The sequence below is a fragment of the Amphiura filiformis genome, chromosome 6, assembly GCF_039555335.1.
Source record: "Amphiura filiformis chromosome 6, Afil_fr2py, whole genome shotgun sequence".
In the NCBI taxonomy this organism is placed as follows: domain Eukaryota; kingdom Metazoa; phylum Echinodermata; class Ophiuroidea; order Amphilepidida; family Amphiuridae; genus Amphiura; species Amphiura filiformis.
Genome location: NC_092633.1, coordinates 28,115,958 through 28,134,714, shown reverse-complemented (window position 1 = coordinate 28,134,714; position 18,757 = coordinate 28,115,958). Strand labels below are relative to the sequence as shown.

Here is an 18,757-nt window from a genome sequence, read left to right as displayed (position 1 = left end):
GTCTGCATTGTGTGTGTTTTCTCAGTCTTCAATCATTTTGTTGAATGTAATTTTATGAATCAAATAAAAAAGATAGAAAGTGGCCTCACTTTAGTTATGTGTCATTTTACAGTATTTATAATTTATAAAGTAAGACAATAATTTATTTATTTTCTTTAAGTGCATGTCAAAATATGGGATGTATTGTTCAATATTATAGCTAGCCCCTAAAAACTCTATTTTCCATCGGATTTTTCCCGTTGAAAAGACAAAACAGATGTTAAAGATAGCAATAATATCATCAATAACATTTTGATTCATTTTTATCCATAAAACGATACAGGATAGGATAGATAATTACTTTGACTTCAATGTGGTCCATATAATGAAGATTTTTATTCTACAACATTATTAGATCTGTTATCAACATATCAATTATGCACTCACAGGCAACCAAACATCATGCTATGCTCAGTAGTCCACTGATATGACCTCGTTCCAGTGATCATTCCCCTAAATTATTAATTGTTGACCATGTCATTTTTTTGATATGCTGATTGCTGAACAAGTTTATGTTTATATGTGTAGGCCTAACCCATGATAACGTTTTAAGTCATAATTAATTCAAACATAACTTTGGCAATACTCAATCGTTTTCGTTCGTTGAAACGGCAAAACATACTTTCTTTTCCTTGCAAATCGAATTAGCAGACATCAAAAACATTTCCACCACAAGAAGTAAAAAAAAAATTCATACCAATAGAAGAAGGCTATAATCTTAGCTAATCTTTCGTGTACACAGATCCCATCTAAGAATTAGATACCAGCCCTATGGGCTGGCGAAAACACGTTTTGGGCTATAATGACCTTGACATGACATTTGCGCCAGACATTTTCGCATGAGATTTGTGGCACCCCCAATGGTCATAATAACCGAATTTCGTCAAAATTGACAAACGCATATGGCTACGGCTACGATGGCTCATTATGCGATTGGTAAAAGAAAGAAAGAAAGAATCAGAACCTAAGAAAAAGAGACCTTTAGCCAAATGCCATTTGGCTAAGGTAAAAAAAAAACTTGCTGACAGCTTAAATCCGCCACTGGCAATCAATTAGCATTAAATATACTTTTATTCTAAAAATACTTTTAAAAACATTTTGATTTTGGCGTATACTGTTGTGGTCCTGTAGCACGTCATGTGCACTAAGTACTCGTTATTTTGTGTAGGCCTTCGCCTATTCTATGTTATCCATATCGTTGACGAACCAATCATCAGATGTAACGGTAGCATCGATACCCGACGGCACAAATTTTCTGCTGACCTTCACCAGACCGGCAAATTCTACAATAAAAATACAAAGTAGGACATTTGACATGCTAGTATTGATAAGCTATAGCTAAATGTTATTAAAAAGATTTTCAACAACTCTTCCTATACCTTTGTACAGGAGCCAACCGTTGTTAATCCGTGATGAACCAACACTTTTACTGTAGCGTATACGCGAACGCGAGCGAGACTACGCGTTACGCGAGAGCGCGTAAAATTCGTCATGCCTGGCCCAGACAAACAAGTATGGTATGTCTATGATGCCTGGACCCTTTGTGCGTATGCCAGCTTACAAGTTGAATTCAGTATTTATCAGGAAGCGGCTAAACATTGCCGTTTTATTCTGTTGTTTTATTGCTGATATCAAAAGAGAAAGTTTTTTGTAAGGCTGAGTGGCAATGATTAACTGACATTCCTCGTAAAAATATCGGTCAGAAAGTAAGCAGCGCTTTGTCCATACAACGCAGTTTCAACAACTCCTATACCTTTGTACAGGAGTCAACCGTTGTTAATCCGTGATGAACCCACACTTTTACAGTAGTGTATACGCGAACGCGAGCGAGACTACGCGCTACGCGAGAGCTAGTAAAATTCGTCATGCCTGGAACATGTGTGCGTACGCAAGCTTTACAAGTTGAATTAGGGATTCAATCATGTTTCACCGTTGTTCATCACCGTTTAACAACGATGCGGCCGCGTCGTCTGCGTGGTTTACTTTGCGAGGGCAGCTTTAGCTGCCCGAGCGAAGTAAACCACGCAGACGCGCCGGACGCGAGTTGTTAAACGGTGATGAACAACGATGAAATATGATTGAATCCCTTTCAACAACGAAAAGAAGCTAAAGAACCCGGGTAAAGATAGTATACAGCCTGTCTCAAAAAAAAATTGTGCAAGTGAAAAGCGCCCTCTATGGCAATTAGAAAATACCCTTGTGACATGGTGCTTACATCATCGTCAAGGGCGCAGTCTTAGTTCTCAGATGTTGTTTGTTCTGTTCAATTTGCTTGTTTTGATCTCGAGATATGTTTAGTTAACCACGATAGGGTAAAATCACAGTTGTGCCACTTTTACTAGGGAAGAGGGCTACACAAGTAGGCTCTAGATCAATGATGATAGCTGATGTTCATGCGTCTAATGCACTCCCTCTTCGGGGCTCGTGCATGAGACGCATCAACCTCAGCGCCCATGCATTATTTTGTCTAATTTCTCTCCCAACAAATAATACGCGTTCATTAACCTATAAGTTTTGAGTCTTTGAGTGGCAAAGAAAACAGTATTTTGATAAAATCATTGACATATACATGTATTTACTTTTACAGCAGAATGGGAAATATCTATTTCTTTTTTAATCTGTTTCAAGTGGAAAAAGAGAATCATATAATACATGTATCATGATAAAACAGTAAAAACAGTAAAAACTATTTTTATTGTTGTATAATTGATGCGTTCTGTTGATTTCAAGAATTAACTCTTGATAAACTTGATGCTATCATTGACTTACATGTACAGTCCTCTTGATCTTCCCTAGTAAAGGTGGCACAATTGTGATTTTACCCTTTCGTTGTTAACTAAACATATCTCGAGATAAAAACAAGTAAATTGAACAGAACAAACGGCATTTGAGAGCCAAGACTACGCCCTTGACGTTGATAAAAGCATCATGTCACAACGGTATTTTCTAATTGCCATAGAGGGCGCTTTTCACGTGCACAATTTTTTTTTTTTTTTTTGTAGATAGTACAATTCACGATTATTTCACGAGGAAATGTCAGTTAATCATTGTCACTCAGCCTTACAAATCTTCGATGATTTCTCTGTTGATATCAGCAATAAAACTACAGAATAAAACGGCAGAGTTTAGCCGCTACCTGAAAAATACTGAATTAAACTTGTAAGCTTGCATACGCACAAAGGTTCCAGGCATGATGAATTTTACACGCTCTCGCGTAACGTGTAGTCCCGCTCGCGTTCGCGTATACGCTACAGTAAAAGTGTTGATTCATCACGGATTAACAACGGTTGGCTCCTGTACAAAGGTATAGGAGGAGTTGTTGAATTCATTATTTTTCAGGTAGCGACTAAACATTGCAGTTTTATTCTGCGGTTTTATTGCGGATATCAACAGAGAAATCATCGACGTTTTTGCAAGGCTGAGTGGCAATGATTAAGGGCTGGGGTATGAACGTTTGGACAGTATTTATTTTGGGACATTAGAGCACATCAGACATATCGAATTGTATTCTGAATACGAAGAATGTCCTTCTGATATCAAATAATTTTGATTTTTTGAAATTCGCAATTTAATACACATTTTATGGCAAATCATTAAAATTGATATTTTTGATATTTAACAGTACTCGAAGTAAACTTTACAAATCTGATGATTTATACTTAAAGTGTATGTAGGTGGGATGAAAAGCCGACGATCAATTGAAAATTTTGACCTTTCGTATTGGAGATATGGATTTTTTCCCCCAAAACACACACACAAAAAAGGTCTTTTGGGAAAAAATCCATATCTTCAATATGAAAGGTCAAAATTTTCAATTGACCGTCGGCTTTTCCTCCCAGCTACATACACTTTAAGAATATATCATTAGATTTATATAATTTACTTCGAGGACTGTTATGTATCAAAAATTTGAAAAATATTAAATTTTTATAATTTGTCATAAAATTTGTATTATATTGTGATTTTCAAAAATAAAAATAATTTGATATCAGAAAGACATGCTTCGTATTCAGAATGCAATTCGATAGGTCTGAGGTGCTCTCATGTCCCTCAAAAAATACTGTCGAAACGCAATAAACGCTCATTCTAGATCCCTTAACTGACACTCCTCGTGAAATAATCATGTGAATTCACGATCTTTAGCTTCTTTTCGTTGTTGAAAGGGATTCAATCATGTTTCACCGTTGCTGCCCTCGCGAAGTAAACCACGCAGACGACGCGGCCGCATCGTTGTTAAACGGTGATGAACAACGGTGAAACACGATTGAATCCCTAAATCAATACACCCGTTGTTTAACACCCCACCCCACACTATAGACGAATCCAAATACACGCATTCCTACACCTGACTAGCAGCCTTTAGTTGGGTAGCCGTCGGCTACAATGCACTCAAAATGTGAAATGATTCGGCCTTGGCGGAAATTTTAAACTGCATTCCATCACCCGTTTTACACCTTCCGCGAAAACACAGGCAGACAAAAGAATAACACAATACAGTTCCCTTCGACAAAACACACAGCATGGTCTATTCGCTGTTGAAGTGACATAATAATCGGATTAATACACGCGGTATCTATGCATTGATGTACTTGCGAACAAAAGGGCTATATGTATGAATAGATGCGACGGGATTACCTGCGGAATTATCTCCATTATATATATTATTAGCTATTATTCTATTAACCCTCCTCGTCCTTGCATCTTCTCTAGGTGTTAGGCGGCTTTTATTTGCACAATTGACGCTCAAAGCACCAGGTTGGTGCTAGCGGCTACCCAAAGATGTCCGACCAAATCCTGACCATGACTTGGCTACTTGGATTCGTCTATAGACGAATCTAAATTCACGCATTCCTACATCTGACTAGCAGCCTTTAGTTGGGTAGCCGTCGGCTACAATACACTCAAAATGTGAAATGATTCGGCCTTGGCGGAAATTTTAAACTGCATTCCATCACCCGTTTTACACCTTAATACATAATAATCGGATTAACTACACGCGGTATCTATGCATTGATGTACTTGCGAACAAAAGGACTATGTATAAATAGATGCGATGGGATTACCTGCGGAATTATCTCTATTATATATATTATTCTATTAACCCTCTTCGTCCTTGCATCTTCTCTAGGTGTTAGGCGGCTTTTATTTGCACAATTGGACGCTCAAAACACCAGGTTGGTGCTAGCGGCTACTAGCTCGAGATACTCTAGCTAAAATACAGGTTTACATTTACTATCTTACATTATCTTGCTGTATTTCAGCTAGAGCTCCAAACGACTTGCTTCCGGGTTTTTTTGGAGAACAATACTGTTACGTAAGATGAAGAAGAAACCCGCCTCGGAGCCCGCCCTACTCATTATTTCATTGTACTTATTGCAATTTGCCTCCACACATTACGTAATCAACACAAAGCTTTTGTGAGGATTATTGAGTGGATAAGAAATTGACAGTGGAGGATACGACGGACACGCCGATTGTTAGTTGTCAATCATGAATTACCGCAACGTATTAATATTTTACTGCATAGCATTCCGCAAACACCAAGACAAATTATGCCGTATTTTTCCAAAGATCATCTCATATGCCGGGCTCATATGAAGTAAGCTGAATGCGATCTGTACTTTTGTAACATTCCGATCGCTTTTGATCACCTATTATCGGCGAATTTGCTTGAAAACACGTGAGTTCATGTTGCGTAAACATAATTAGCATAGACACAAATGAAATTACGATGCAATACAATGCAATTTGAATGCGCAGCAGATCTATAGAAATAACGTTGCCCGGTTTTATGCAGAATTTGGCCCTGTCTGGCGGCTACCCAAAGATGTCCGACCAAATCCTGACCATGACTTGGCTCGTTGGATTCGTCTACAGGCTAATACACACACATCCATCCATCATTTCATTCTCTGTAATTCTCAATTTCATTACGTCATTATGCACGGGCTATATATCTTCATTACCCAATCATACCCAGATCCATGAATGCATTTTACCTTCGTAGTCAATTTGGCCGTCCCCATCAAGATCCATGTCTTCAATCATTTCTTGCAACTCGTTCTCGGGCAAATCGTTAATAGCGGTCCTCATGATGTGGCGAAATTCAGTGCACCTGAAGAGAAATGTACATGTTTACGAAATGGTGACAAATTAACAAACAAAACAAACATTCAATTTCTATAAATCAAACTGCGTTGGACAAAGCGCTGCTTACTTTCTGACCGATATGGCCAGTCACAGCCTCTCCAGCCTTGCTAATAAAGTAAATGAATTTATCTACTAACCACATTAGCAGGGCTATGACACTCACCTCATTTGCATGGCAAAATTACCCGTCTCCTCTGCAGCCAATTTGGTTTCGCTCTATCGAAATCAAGCTGGTCACGGAGAGACTACCCTCTTGTGTTTGTTCATTTTGTGTATGGAGAGCCCGACGCTGCATTGTACTAGAAATACCTTTTTTGTGAAATCGCTATAGAGCCAATCGGGAACACGTATTCGTTTTGAAAATATAGCATTAAAATTAGTATCACCCTTGTGGCCCCCCCGTGCAGTGGAAAACCTTAATTCTTTCATTAAAAGGAAATGAAAATTTAAAAAAAACACGGATCTACCTGTGCACCTATAAATTGGGCACAGCAAATTGTCTCAAATATGAATGAATATTATGAAACATACGGGATATGATGAACATTGACCTGACGCCATGATAGTAGGATCTATTAGTCGTTTTATATACAATGTAAATTGTCCACCGTAATTGCCTCAAGAATATCAACTTCTGACATTATAGTATGAGGTAAAGTATTTAGCAATGCGTAAACTACGTCACGCTATTGTTCGACCTAGGCTAGATCGTGATTTTTAATTAGCCAGCATGCGTACGTCACGCTTTGTTCGTCACATCACATGCCAGAGAGTTGATATTCTTGAGAGGGCACTCTATTCACGTGGTTTCCTTTCCAACGCTAAAAGATCACTAATTTTGGTGGTTTGCAAATGAAAAGTGTCCGCACTATCGATTGATTACGTAACTGTTATGAATAATTTATTAGGTTTTTCAATGCAATCGCCACGACCCATTAATACATATTATCTGTATTATCAAAGTACTTGAATAGCAATCCGGTGAGTTCACTGAACTACGCCCTAATACTGATGGAGTTTTAATGGCGTTTAATGGCGCTAATCCTCTCCAGATGAACAAATACAATAGATGAAGGTCAACACGTATGACCTCCTATGTGACATGTTATATGTAATGTACAAAAACCTGAATATCATAAAGATCAGTATTCGTTTGTGCATATGAACTGCACATTTACGTTGCTAGATATTACTCATTATATATAATGACAAATATTGGTATTATGACAATACGGTATATACATTGTATATAAAACGACTAATAGATCCTACTATCATGGCGTCAGGTCAATGTTCATCATACCCCGTATGTTTCTTAAAATTCATTGATATTTGAGACAAATTGCTGTGCCAATTTTATTGGTGCACAAGTAGATCCGTGTTTGTTTTAATTTTCATTTCCTTTAATGAAAGAATTAAGGTTTTCCACTGCACGGGGGCCACAAGGGTGATACTAATTTTAATGCTATATTTTCAAAACGAATACGTGCTCCCGGTTGGCTCTATAGCGATTTCACAGAAAAGGTATTTCTAGTGCAATGCAGCGTCGGACTCTAGCTGAGAGCGTAGCCTAAGTCATTCCGGACTCCAAAAAGGGCTCTCCATACACAAATGAACAAACACAAGGAGGGTAGTCTCCTCCGTAACCAGCTTGATTTCGATGGAGCGGAACCAAATTGGCTGCGGAGGAGACGGGTCATTTTTCCATGCAAATTTTTCAGTGTCAGCCGCCTGATACAGCTTTAGAATCCTCCAACTTCGCAACACGGTACGTGGAGTGACTGGAATCACACTGACGGCGGAGGAGAATACTAGCTGGTCAAACAGTTTAATTCTATCAATCATATAATACCTGAACAATCATCGTCATTTGATCTTTTTACTACAAATATATTGTATACTCAAAATATAATTTTAAAATAGTAAACCTGTTAACCTGTATATTTGTGTGCTAAAATATAAGGACACGTGAATACAATCATGTCGAAGACAAAATGGCCGCTAATCCGCCTATTGTGAGACCTAGGATACATATTCCGAATGAGGGCAGCAGACTAGGATGCTTATCCCTTCCTCTTGATCCCTGAGTTAGCATCCTGGACAACCGATTCTTTTGTTATGCAAGGCTCACTCAGTCATTTAATGAGGCAATACAAACGATCGAATTTGGTGTTGAAATGAGCTAAATTTTGAGTTACACCTTTTCAATGTAAAATTAATTTTCTCGGCCAAATGAAAAGCAATCATTTTCATTTTTTCAGTAAATGTCAGAAACAACTGTAGTGCTTGATACTGTATTTTTTTTCAAATCCTAGTGTTAAACTTAGGCGTGTAATTAAGTCATTTAGTGTAAGATTTTCGATTATGATAGGCTTAAGGGATGTGGCTATAGGAACAAAGACCAAACAAACATATTCTTGTTTACGCCGTAATATTGTAGTATTTCAATCATTTTACAACTTCAGCTGTGTAACTTGCAAAAATTCCCGCTAAAAAGTGGTTCTTTGAATTTTTTAAAATACATTAAAAATCGCATTGGACTTTTCGTACTGATTATACTATAATGATTACATGCCTATAATGTTCTGATCACACTATAGATTATATGTGACCCCAACGCTCTGCAGGGTCTATTGTTCTATTGTTTCCGATTAGAGCGCTGACATATTGGAAAATGTTGCCAATCAATATTCATGAGAGTGTACATTCAACGTCCAGTTTGCGAAATTGGGTGAGTTGTGTTTGGTAGGTGTGAAATACATCTGACTGGGCGTTTTAATTACGTAACGAATAAATGCATTGACATCATCGAATGGCTGCCCAGTGCTGTTATGTGTTTAGTTATTATATAGGCCTAATAATTATTATTAAATGTATTCATCATTCCTTTTTCTTTCTTTTCCCTTCTCTGTACTTATTCTTTCCTAGGCCTACACTTTATCACTCCCTCGCTCTCATTGTCCCCTCTCACCCTCCCTCTCTCATTCCCATCATGTTCCTTATATTTCTATTTATCTACTTGTCTTTATTATATCTTTTTTATTTCTCCCTTCCTCCAGCCCTCTCTCATTCTCCATATCCCCTCCTCCCCTCTTCCTCCCTCCTCCCCTCCCAAGACTTCTCACAGTGGTGAATCTGCCCCTCCCCAACCCCCTCCCCTCTTTGGGAAGGCCACTATTTCTATACCAATCTCCTTCTTAAAATAAAACTAAATGGAAATTTCTTAAAAACAACCTTCATAGGCCTATACTTATACTTACATGTATACGTATAGCGATTACCATTAGAGTATAATATAGATATATGGACTGGACATGGCAGCCTTCATACATTCTAATGTGTAATCGACCAGCAAGAGCATTCAATTTATTTAAATGAAACGCCTAACGTCAGGTGGGTGGTAAAGATGATTGGATCGACAGATAAAGCCTCCTTATAGATTTCAGACCCACACAAGCACACATTTGGGATACGTGAATACAATGGTACCACTTTACACATGACTGCCCTTACACATGACTGTAGTGTGGTCACTTATTGATACTCGCCTGTTGTATAGAGCGTTAATATGATGCCGGATCAGTGACCAATTTAATGGCGGAACCCCTTTATTCGAAACAATGGTACCACTTTTATGAATAGCCTGTCGCAACTTCTAATCGGCATCAAACGAACAAAAGATTATATAATCTATTGCGACTCTATTTCTATTTAAAAGCTCTTTGTGTGACCCCATTGCCAGGCAATTTGTTCCTATTGTTCCTTGTCTGGAAAAATTCAGGGACCGTGCTTTTAAATAACCCGCCAGAACACAATAAGGCCATTGACCTGTGTAGTGGTCATACGTTGTTCATTCGACCATAAAGATTTCTAGTCCCTCAGCAACTCATTAAAATGCGTTGCATCAGGTCAGGGATTATATTATAATAATTCTAATCCTTTCTTTGAGGTGAATAGATAAAAGAGAGTTCTTGAAAAACAGGTGTGATGTTGTAGATAATATATTATCATCAAAGTTGCTGGCATATAGGACATTTCGTGGAAGTGGCGCTTATTATATATTTCTTGTAAACACAATCTAATGTGGTACTCGCTACATGGAGAAGGTCGGTCTGCAATGTCCAGTGCATGAAGCTATATAGTAGAGATATTATAGCTTCATGTTCAGTGTAAATCAATTAAAATACTATAGCTGGATATCAAAAAATCGTGATGCATTCCTTCTTGTTATGGACGATATTAATTTTGATATTATTGTGACAAAATCCATTCCCTTCTCAATTGATTAGGCTCCAGTCTTAGGCTTTCTTTTCTAAAAATAAATCATAGGGCCTAAAGGCAATTAAATATGGGCTAAACCCATATTCGGTATGCGGAAAGTTTTCATAGTCATCTATTACCTATACCAGGGGTCCGCAAATAGCGTGGCTTCCCGAGTGGCGCGAGGCGCCGTTTAGATTTAAAATAAATAAATAAATAAATAAATTCCCATGTTCTCCGTGTAAAGACAGGCTAAAATAGTGCAAAATATTGCACCAAATGGCGTCATTTGCACCTCAACTTAAAAAAACAACAACGATAACTTCACAGGGGGGCACCCCTCTGACTCCCCCGGCCGTGCTAAAGCAAAGGGGAAAAGGGGAAAACGGAGGGGCGTCAGCAGCCATTGAGTGGCGCTTTTCAGTCTTTTATTTCATGTGGCGCTTCGGGGGCGCTTCAACAAACCTATTTGAGGAAGCCTGACCTATACCAGTTTTCACCCCGCAGTGGCAGTGACGTCAACGCGTTGAAGCAACTGTTTCGCTCGCGCATCTATGCGGCGTCTTTAAGCGCGTGCGAGTGTACACCAGCGCTTTGATCGAACGCTAGGGAGTGTAATGAAATTCATACAGTGCTGATGTCACTGCCATATCAGTAGCCTGAATCCTTCTGGCCTCTAATGACGGCGTCTTTTATTTACCCACACTATGTCACGTTGCCTTATTCACCAACAGCACAACCCGATGACCGTGCGTAGTTGTTGAAAAACTGAAGGATCCAGTCTACCACATCAGGGTGAAAATGGTATAGCTTATCGCAAACCAGCCAAATTTGTATATGTTTGAATAGCTATAGAATACCCGTGAATATAGTGTCAGAAACTCTCACACATCTTTGGATAACCTTGTCATTAATGTGAGACCGAAAGCAACGCCATTTTGAGGATATGTTTGAACATTGCGAGGGAAAACATTGCGGTAAAAGTAAGTTAATCATGAAAATCGTTTAATTCTAATAATATCAACCAGTAACGGACACTTAGCCAAGACTATGTGAGAAGTTTGGGGTATGTAAAGCATTTTCTTGTTATAAAAACAAGGAAAAAGCAGTCCAAAATTAAACAACTCGATATTTTAAATTAGTACATTTTGAGAAGGCCTACGCTGGTTCTTTTAATTCTAGTTCAAAATCTGTTCATCACCTGCAGTCCGATTTGGTATCTATGGTTTCATAAAAGTATTGGGAACTCTTTTGGATGGTATTTTCTTTTAAAAAAACGATACTGTTAAAAATATCGGTATTTATGCCAGCGACATTTCTATTATGTAAAATGCATTGAAAATTGTCGGCTAAAAAGTGCATAAAATAAAATCGCGAACAGTAATAGCAACAACAACTATCTACATTCCAAGCGGAAACCCTTATCAAAAACATACCACCCTTTTCGGGCAATCGCTGAAACCGAAATATGAAATTCTAGGCCATCTGTAAAAAGTGCGTGAGCAGAAATGACCATGAACTTGGGTCACCGAAATAAGTGTTTATATTTGTGTCAGGCCTTTCATAGTGATACAACAATTAGCCCCCAATAATGGCTTTCATTTGAACCGTTATTTGTTAAACTGCGATTTTTACTTTTTGAGAAATCAATGAATGTATCAAAAAACTTTTCGAAAGTCGATTTAAAATGGCCTAACCCGTTAAACTCTGCCCGCGAGCCTTTTTTTGGATCAACCTTTTAGCTTTTCAAAGTAATATAATTCGCTAATGAAGGATTTTTCCCAACTTTGTAACGCACATCACCGTGAGCGATATATCATAGTTTTGTCAGAATTTCCGTTTTGATTTCACCATTTTTTACTGCCGGCTGAAATTTTTTCAAAATCAACGCGTGAAATCTAAGGCTAATACTAGCATTGTGGATCGATATCCCTGGACCGGCATGGCTACAGTGTTGCCAGAACTTCAACATAGCAAAGAAATTCCCAGGCCAATAGCGCTCCTACTGATCATGTTAAACACGATGAGGATCTTTCATCACGTGAGTGATTAATTATTTGATTTCATCATCACCGTGATCATCGGACCAATGTGTTGAAATTTGCTTCTCCTCAAAACAACTTTGCCCAACAATCTTACATGCAATTGGGCAATATTTTAAACAAAACTTTCATTTACAAAACATAAATATTACGCTGTATGTTTTATGATCACAAACTGTTTGGAACACACTTCCAAATAACCTTCGTAACGCCCCAGACTTTCGTCATTTAAACGCCAGCTTAAAACCAATCTTTTGCCTAAAAACAGAATAACTTGGATGTTAATATTAATACTTGACGTGGTGTTTCAATTTTCATGAAGGTGACTGGGTATGGTGCCTTTTGTTTGTGTTTGTTTGAAACTGCGTTTGAAACCCACCGAAAGTCAAAGGCCCTAATGAAGCAACCAAAACAATACCAGGTTAAACATGAAGTTTATAAAAACCTATAACCTAAAGGAAAAAAAGAACATTTGTGGCAACAATGAGCCTTGCATTGAAAGTCATGGTTAAAGTGTGTTGAGTACCACCCCAAAGTTTCCCTACATACACCCGTACCCCCACTACCCACCTCACACACCTCTGCACCCACCCCACCCCATAGGCCTACATGATATTACATACTGGTACATAATAATATTTATATAGCACGACTATAGCTTTACATTTAGGTATAGCGCTAAATTATGACAAATAGGGTTATAGGCCTGCACATGTCAAATTAAAAACAAACCCGAACACAAGTCTGAAGGGTGTAATGAAAATGCCAACACGCAATGAGGGGGGGGAGGCGGGGGGGGGCATACAAAATTCACCTGGAGATAGGAGGGACAGAAGATTAAAATCCCCTATAATAACATGCTAATTTTTTTAGGTTTGGACCGTGGATTTTCCCATGGACCTCAAGCGTGCGTCTCTTAATACGGACTAACCTAGGTAAACAAACAAACAGACAGACAAAATGGTTTTCATAATCATGGAATCCATATAAATTGAAATTGTAGGCTATCACGGGAGCAAAGTTTTAAAATTCACCTCATTCACCAGAACAACCAATTGGGGATGTGGGAAATATCTTTCTTTAGCAAACTATATTAGTTTGAGACGCTAAAAATGAATTCCGTAAAAAAGCTCGCGGGCGAACTCAAGGCCTATAAAAATCAAAAATATCACACTAAAAGACACAATTTGATGCTTAATTTTAACACCAGGATTAAAAAAAAATGTATATCCAAGCACCAAGTTTTTCACTGACATTACTGAAGAACAAAAAAGTATTGCTTTATATTTGACCGAGAAAATAAATTTCATAGCAAAAAGGTGTATCTCGGAATTGTGCTGATTTTAACATGTATCGATGGACTTTTAGCGCGACTAAGCAGAACAAAAGAATCGGTTGTCCAGGTTAGTGACTGTAAAAAGTGCATGCAAACGAAAAAGCACACAAATTGATATTTCAGGACAGCCTACATATTAATACTTCATTTTGGCATAACCATATCCTAAGATTTGGTTTTTTTTTAAAAAGAGAGATTATTTTAGATCAAGAAAATGCCAAAATTTTACGATGTCCGCACAATCTCGCATTTTCTGTGCTTTCTGTGCTGTAAACTTTATTTTACATCATTTTGGCACCAAAATGTATGTAGAGAAAATATAATTCAATAGCACTAAAGCATTATTGCATTATGCTATTAATGCAATCGAATTTTGAAAATGAATTTCTAAAACATGGAACAATCGGCCCTCATTATCGGATGAGGCGGATACTTTGACTGGTGGTACCCGCTCTGTAGTCCTCTGTAGCTATCTGTGTACCATGGATAAATTCATCCCATCCAAAATGGTTAGTAGCTCCAACAAAATTAATAACCATAAAGTGAAAACAGAGAACCCGTAAATCTGGATGTGAAGTGACTGGGAGCGATTATGCTGGGAGCAAAGAAAGGATACACAAGAACTGACAGTTAAAACTTAAAGGCTTAATGTACGATTTCCTTCAAATTTTAAATTTGTCATTATATACTCAAAATGCTGAAATAATACTAGTAATAATTATCGAGAATGGTTTCTGTCCATTTTGAGCTGAAATAATGAGGTAAAGTGAAAGAAACACTGCTGACCGTTTAACACGCAGTTCTATGGGGATATAAAGTCATAATTCTTTGAATTATGACTTTATGTCGAACTTTGCTCTGTTTACCTACAAACACAACAAATTTGGCTGATTCCATTTAGGTGCAAGTTGTGACATGTGTAAACATTACAAATATGCCAAAAATCAGGTTTGAAAAAATTAACCAAATTTATATTATAAGATCGTACATTATGACTTTAACTGAAGGGCCCAGAACAGGGCCAGTACTGGGTCATCGCTGCACACCGACATCGCCTGGCTAATGATTACTTGGTGAAACAGAGATACTAAAATCAATACCCGGGATCGATACACGTGAATGTGCTATGCACTAGTTTGATATGAGACAAAAATCTTTGGATACCGGGGTAGAAAATGATGAATATCTCCCGTAAATGATTTCGTCTAAGGTCTAAACAAGCCAGATGTGGTCCCTTGAACTTGAATATATGTTTTGAATAGATATGAAAGTCGTTAGCTAGCGTCTTGAGAAATAAGCTTGCGTCTTGAACTCAAAAACTGACAATAATTCTGATTTTATATGTGCCGACTATATAGCACAGTGTATAGGCCAATCGTGGAGGTAGTCAAAAAGCAGATGACATGTGGCGTACCATGGTCACTCACACACTAGCGAGGTCAGTCACCCATGGTCACCGGGCTATTAGTAGCCTTAGTCAGATGTCCTTCGGCCCATTATGCGTCTCAAAACTAGTAAACAGGTCGGAACAAAATGGCCATGCGTGGCGGTGGATTCAACCTACCATGGCGATTTCTACCATGAAGATATCGGGTCGATAACACTGTGCGCTGGGAAACATTATGGTGGCGTCGAATGGAACCGACAAAAAGGCTTTCGCAAGGTGACACTTTAACTGGACCGTATGAGTAAGCGATAATGATGGTCCACATCAAGCCACTTGAGTGAGCGTCAGCACTGTGGGCAATACGTAAAGTGCGTCCAGAACGGACCCAACTCTGGCTGCAATAGGAAGTTCAATACATCATAATAGACCAGTTGTGACCAACTCTGGCTAGTCCATTGATAGCGCTCACCTTATGTGGTCCATCCCTGGTCCAGCACTAGGCATGTATAAAAATAATGGTTTTTCGTCTATTCCAGTACCGGTGGAGATCTACGTGCCTATTGGAGGTATGTTAACCCTAATAGCTTTTTTGCTATCGGAAGGCAAAGAAGGAACGAAAAAGGAGAGAAGATGAACAAGGAAGTCACTCTCCTTATTCTTTTCATTTTGCCAAATGTTGAAAGAAAGAAAGAAAGAAAGAAATACATGAGTGCAGTCGAAGTTCTCTTGGACTAAAGATTTTGAGCTTCACAGTGTATCCAACGGATACCCCCGCCTGATATAAAGAAGATTTTAGAGCTTCACAATATAATGAATGAATAATGAATGTTAAAACCGGGTTAGCTGGAAGAGTCAATAGCAACATTTTGTATCATTTATAGAGAGTGAGAATAGTTAACGTACGTTATGGTACCATCCCCGTCTTGGTCTAATAATTGGAAAGCATTCATTACATCGCAGTCTACATCCATGACCATTCCTCGGCTGAGTACATTCTGGAAGTCTTTGTATTCAATTGTTCCTGTTGCTGCAATAGAAGTCAATATTCATCATGCTTAACTCCATTAGCACTACCTGCCGATCTATACATTGTCTCTGATTGGTCAATTACGTGATATCTTCACTTTAATCACCAATCAGAATGAAGCTTTACAAATAATTCACCCCAATTTTTTTGCGTGGTGAAATTATTCTAACAATGTTGCTGATTGGTCCAATCGATAATGAAAGCTTCTTTTTGGCCCATCGGCAGGTAGTTCTCATCAAAGTCTTCATTAGTTTGAGTAGTCATAACCAGATTAAAAGCAAGACAATTTATATGAAAGCTTGGACTGACGTAGACTTCTCCGTAGTCGACATTTTGCATACTCTGGCTATTACATTTAAGCATAAAACTCTTGATTTATATTGATTTGTGTGCAACTGATAGATTTTCACATCTGTATCTGATCTTTTCAGTCACCGCACTCCCTCTGTTTGTTAGCTTCCCAAGGGATTTTCGGGGTTCGCTATCAATAAACTGGTAGATTCCAAAATTCAGAATTGTTCAGTATTAAAGTGAGCCATTATAATTATGCAAGATAATGTTGCATTCAATTACTTTTATTGTCACTAATCATCTGATATTTTTAACTCTTTATGACCATTTCACTATTGAATACTTTAATAAACATCAGTATAATTTTGAGTTCAACGAAATGGGTTCATCATGACTAATAATAACATATTTTTAATAAAATTCGACTATGGCATAGTCTAGGACTGACGGAGAAATTTATTTAATGAAATTTGGTACTATTAAAAAATTGCAGCGCCATTTGAATGTCAGCGTCAGCATGGTCAGCCATGCATAATGCTCTCAAACTTGACAAGACCGCAATGTCGTCTTCATATTGATCGACAGAGTCATTGCAATTCCCATACGCCTTGATCGTACGTCTGTCCAACTATTCAAAACCACTCTCCTGTAATGCAACGAGGTCGCTAATATTCAGCTAGTATTGAATATTTTGCACGTACGAAATGAACGCGCATACGTAGCAAAAAATATTTTAAAATGTATAAAATTATCAAGAATATTGAACATACGAATTGTCTAATTATGAATATGAACCATTTTGTTTGTAAGAAATCATTATAATAAAGCTACAGTGAGGTGTTAAAATTTGACTTTATTCATACGTGCGTACATACGTACAAAAAAGATGTTGCGAGGTACATCTTTGCCGCAAACGTCCTCGCATAACGCCTGCATAGCGGCGTTGAAATGATCCTTTTGTACTGCGTCACGCGGTTTATGCAACGTGTCTATTTTCCCCACGAAAATGTATAACCAGCGCCACTGAGAGCCATTACGGGCCCGCTGAATCGCTGATAATGAACACACGGCCACAGGCCGTTGGCCTTTGGATCAGCGATGACGTGCATGATTTTCAAGTGGGTCACAGCAGCGTAAATTTCTTTATGAAGTTGCAGGATGGAGGTTGGTGTAAAAACCTTGAAAACTACGCCAAATAATGTAGAATAAATTCCGCGCAAAGCGCGCACCAATTTGTCATTTTAAAGCTTAAATTGTCCAATTAACATTAAATAGAGCAATAAATGTGAACATCTAACGTGTGCATTAAGCTAAAATGGTCAAATATGACATTAAACAGAGCAATTGCGGGCATTAAGGATAAAGATAAACAAATAAATAAATAAATAAATAAATTTTAAGCTTACCTTCTGGGTCCATTTCGGCTTGCATCTCGGTATACTCTTTCTCCGTCAAGTTCCAACCAATTTTCCTCATCAATTTTGGTAGGTTTTTAGTTAAAATCGCATTCTTGGAATCCTTATATCGAAAGGTTTGAAAGGTCCACTTTATTTCTACATAAGTATATAAAGTATACATTGTTAATAATTTAAGAATCAATATGCTTTCTAATTCAAATTCATTTACAGATTAAGATATTTATTTATTTATTTATTTATTTATTTATTTATTTATTTATTTATTTATTTATTTATTTATTTATTTATTTATTTATTTATTTATTTATTTATTTATTTTTATTTTATTTATTGTTTTTTATATGAAATATATGCTGTCAAATTATCATCTCGCCGAAGGAGAGGATGTTGATTGTGCTTGGAATCACTTCCATACTTTTTTCACTGACGTTTTTACTAAATATGTCGCACAATAGACTGAAACAAAAAATCCACCTTGGTTAAATAGGGACTTGCGAAAAATGTGTCACAAGAAACATATTCTTTTTAGGAAATGGAAGAAACACAAAAAATACGAAATCTATGTTAAATACAAAATTATCAGAAACATAATATGTAACGAACTTAAGTATGCCAAACAAACTTTCTTTGACAATCTCCTTGACAATGATTCTCCTAGTAAACGTTTTTGGAGTTATTGCAAGTCCAGGTCAGGTAAATCTCCAATTTCTGATAGTGTTCACCATAACGGCACGTCTGGTACCACTTCGGCTGAAATTGCCAAAATTTTCTGTAATTTCTTTTCCGAATGTTTCAATGACTCCAATA

The 18,757-nt window shown here is 37.6% G+C and overlaps 1 protein-coding gene across 1 annotated transcript in view; it reads right to left on the bottom strand.

The window, feature by feature from the left end:
* Positions 1–18,757, bottom strand: part of LOC140154442 (uncharacterized) — a gene marked incomplete at its 5' end in the record, with an annotated part of 29,846 nt that continues 11,089 nt past the window's right edge. The window contains 4 exons of the mRNA XM_072177008.1: positions 1–1,322; positions 6,039–6,154; positions 16,118–16,241; positions 17,939–18,085. Coding sequence (XP_072033109.1) covers positions 1,216–1,322; positions 6,039–6,154; positions 16,118–16,241; positions 17,939–18,085 — 494 coding nt within the window. The remainder of the gene's footprint in view (positions 1,323–6,038; positions 6,155–16,117; positions 16,242–17,938; positions 18,086–18,757) is intronic.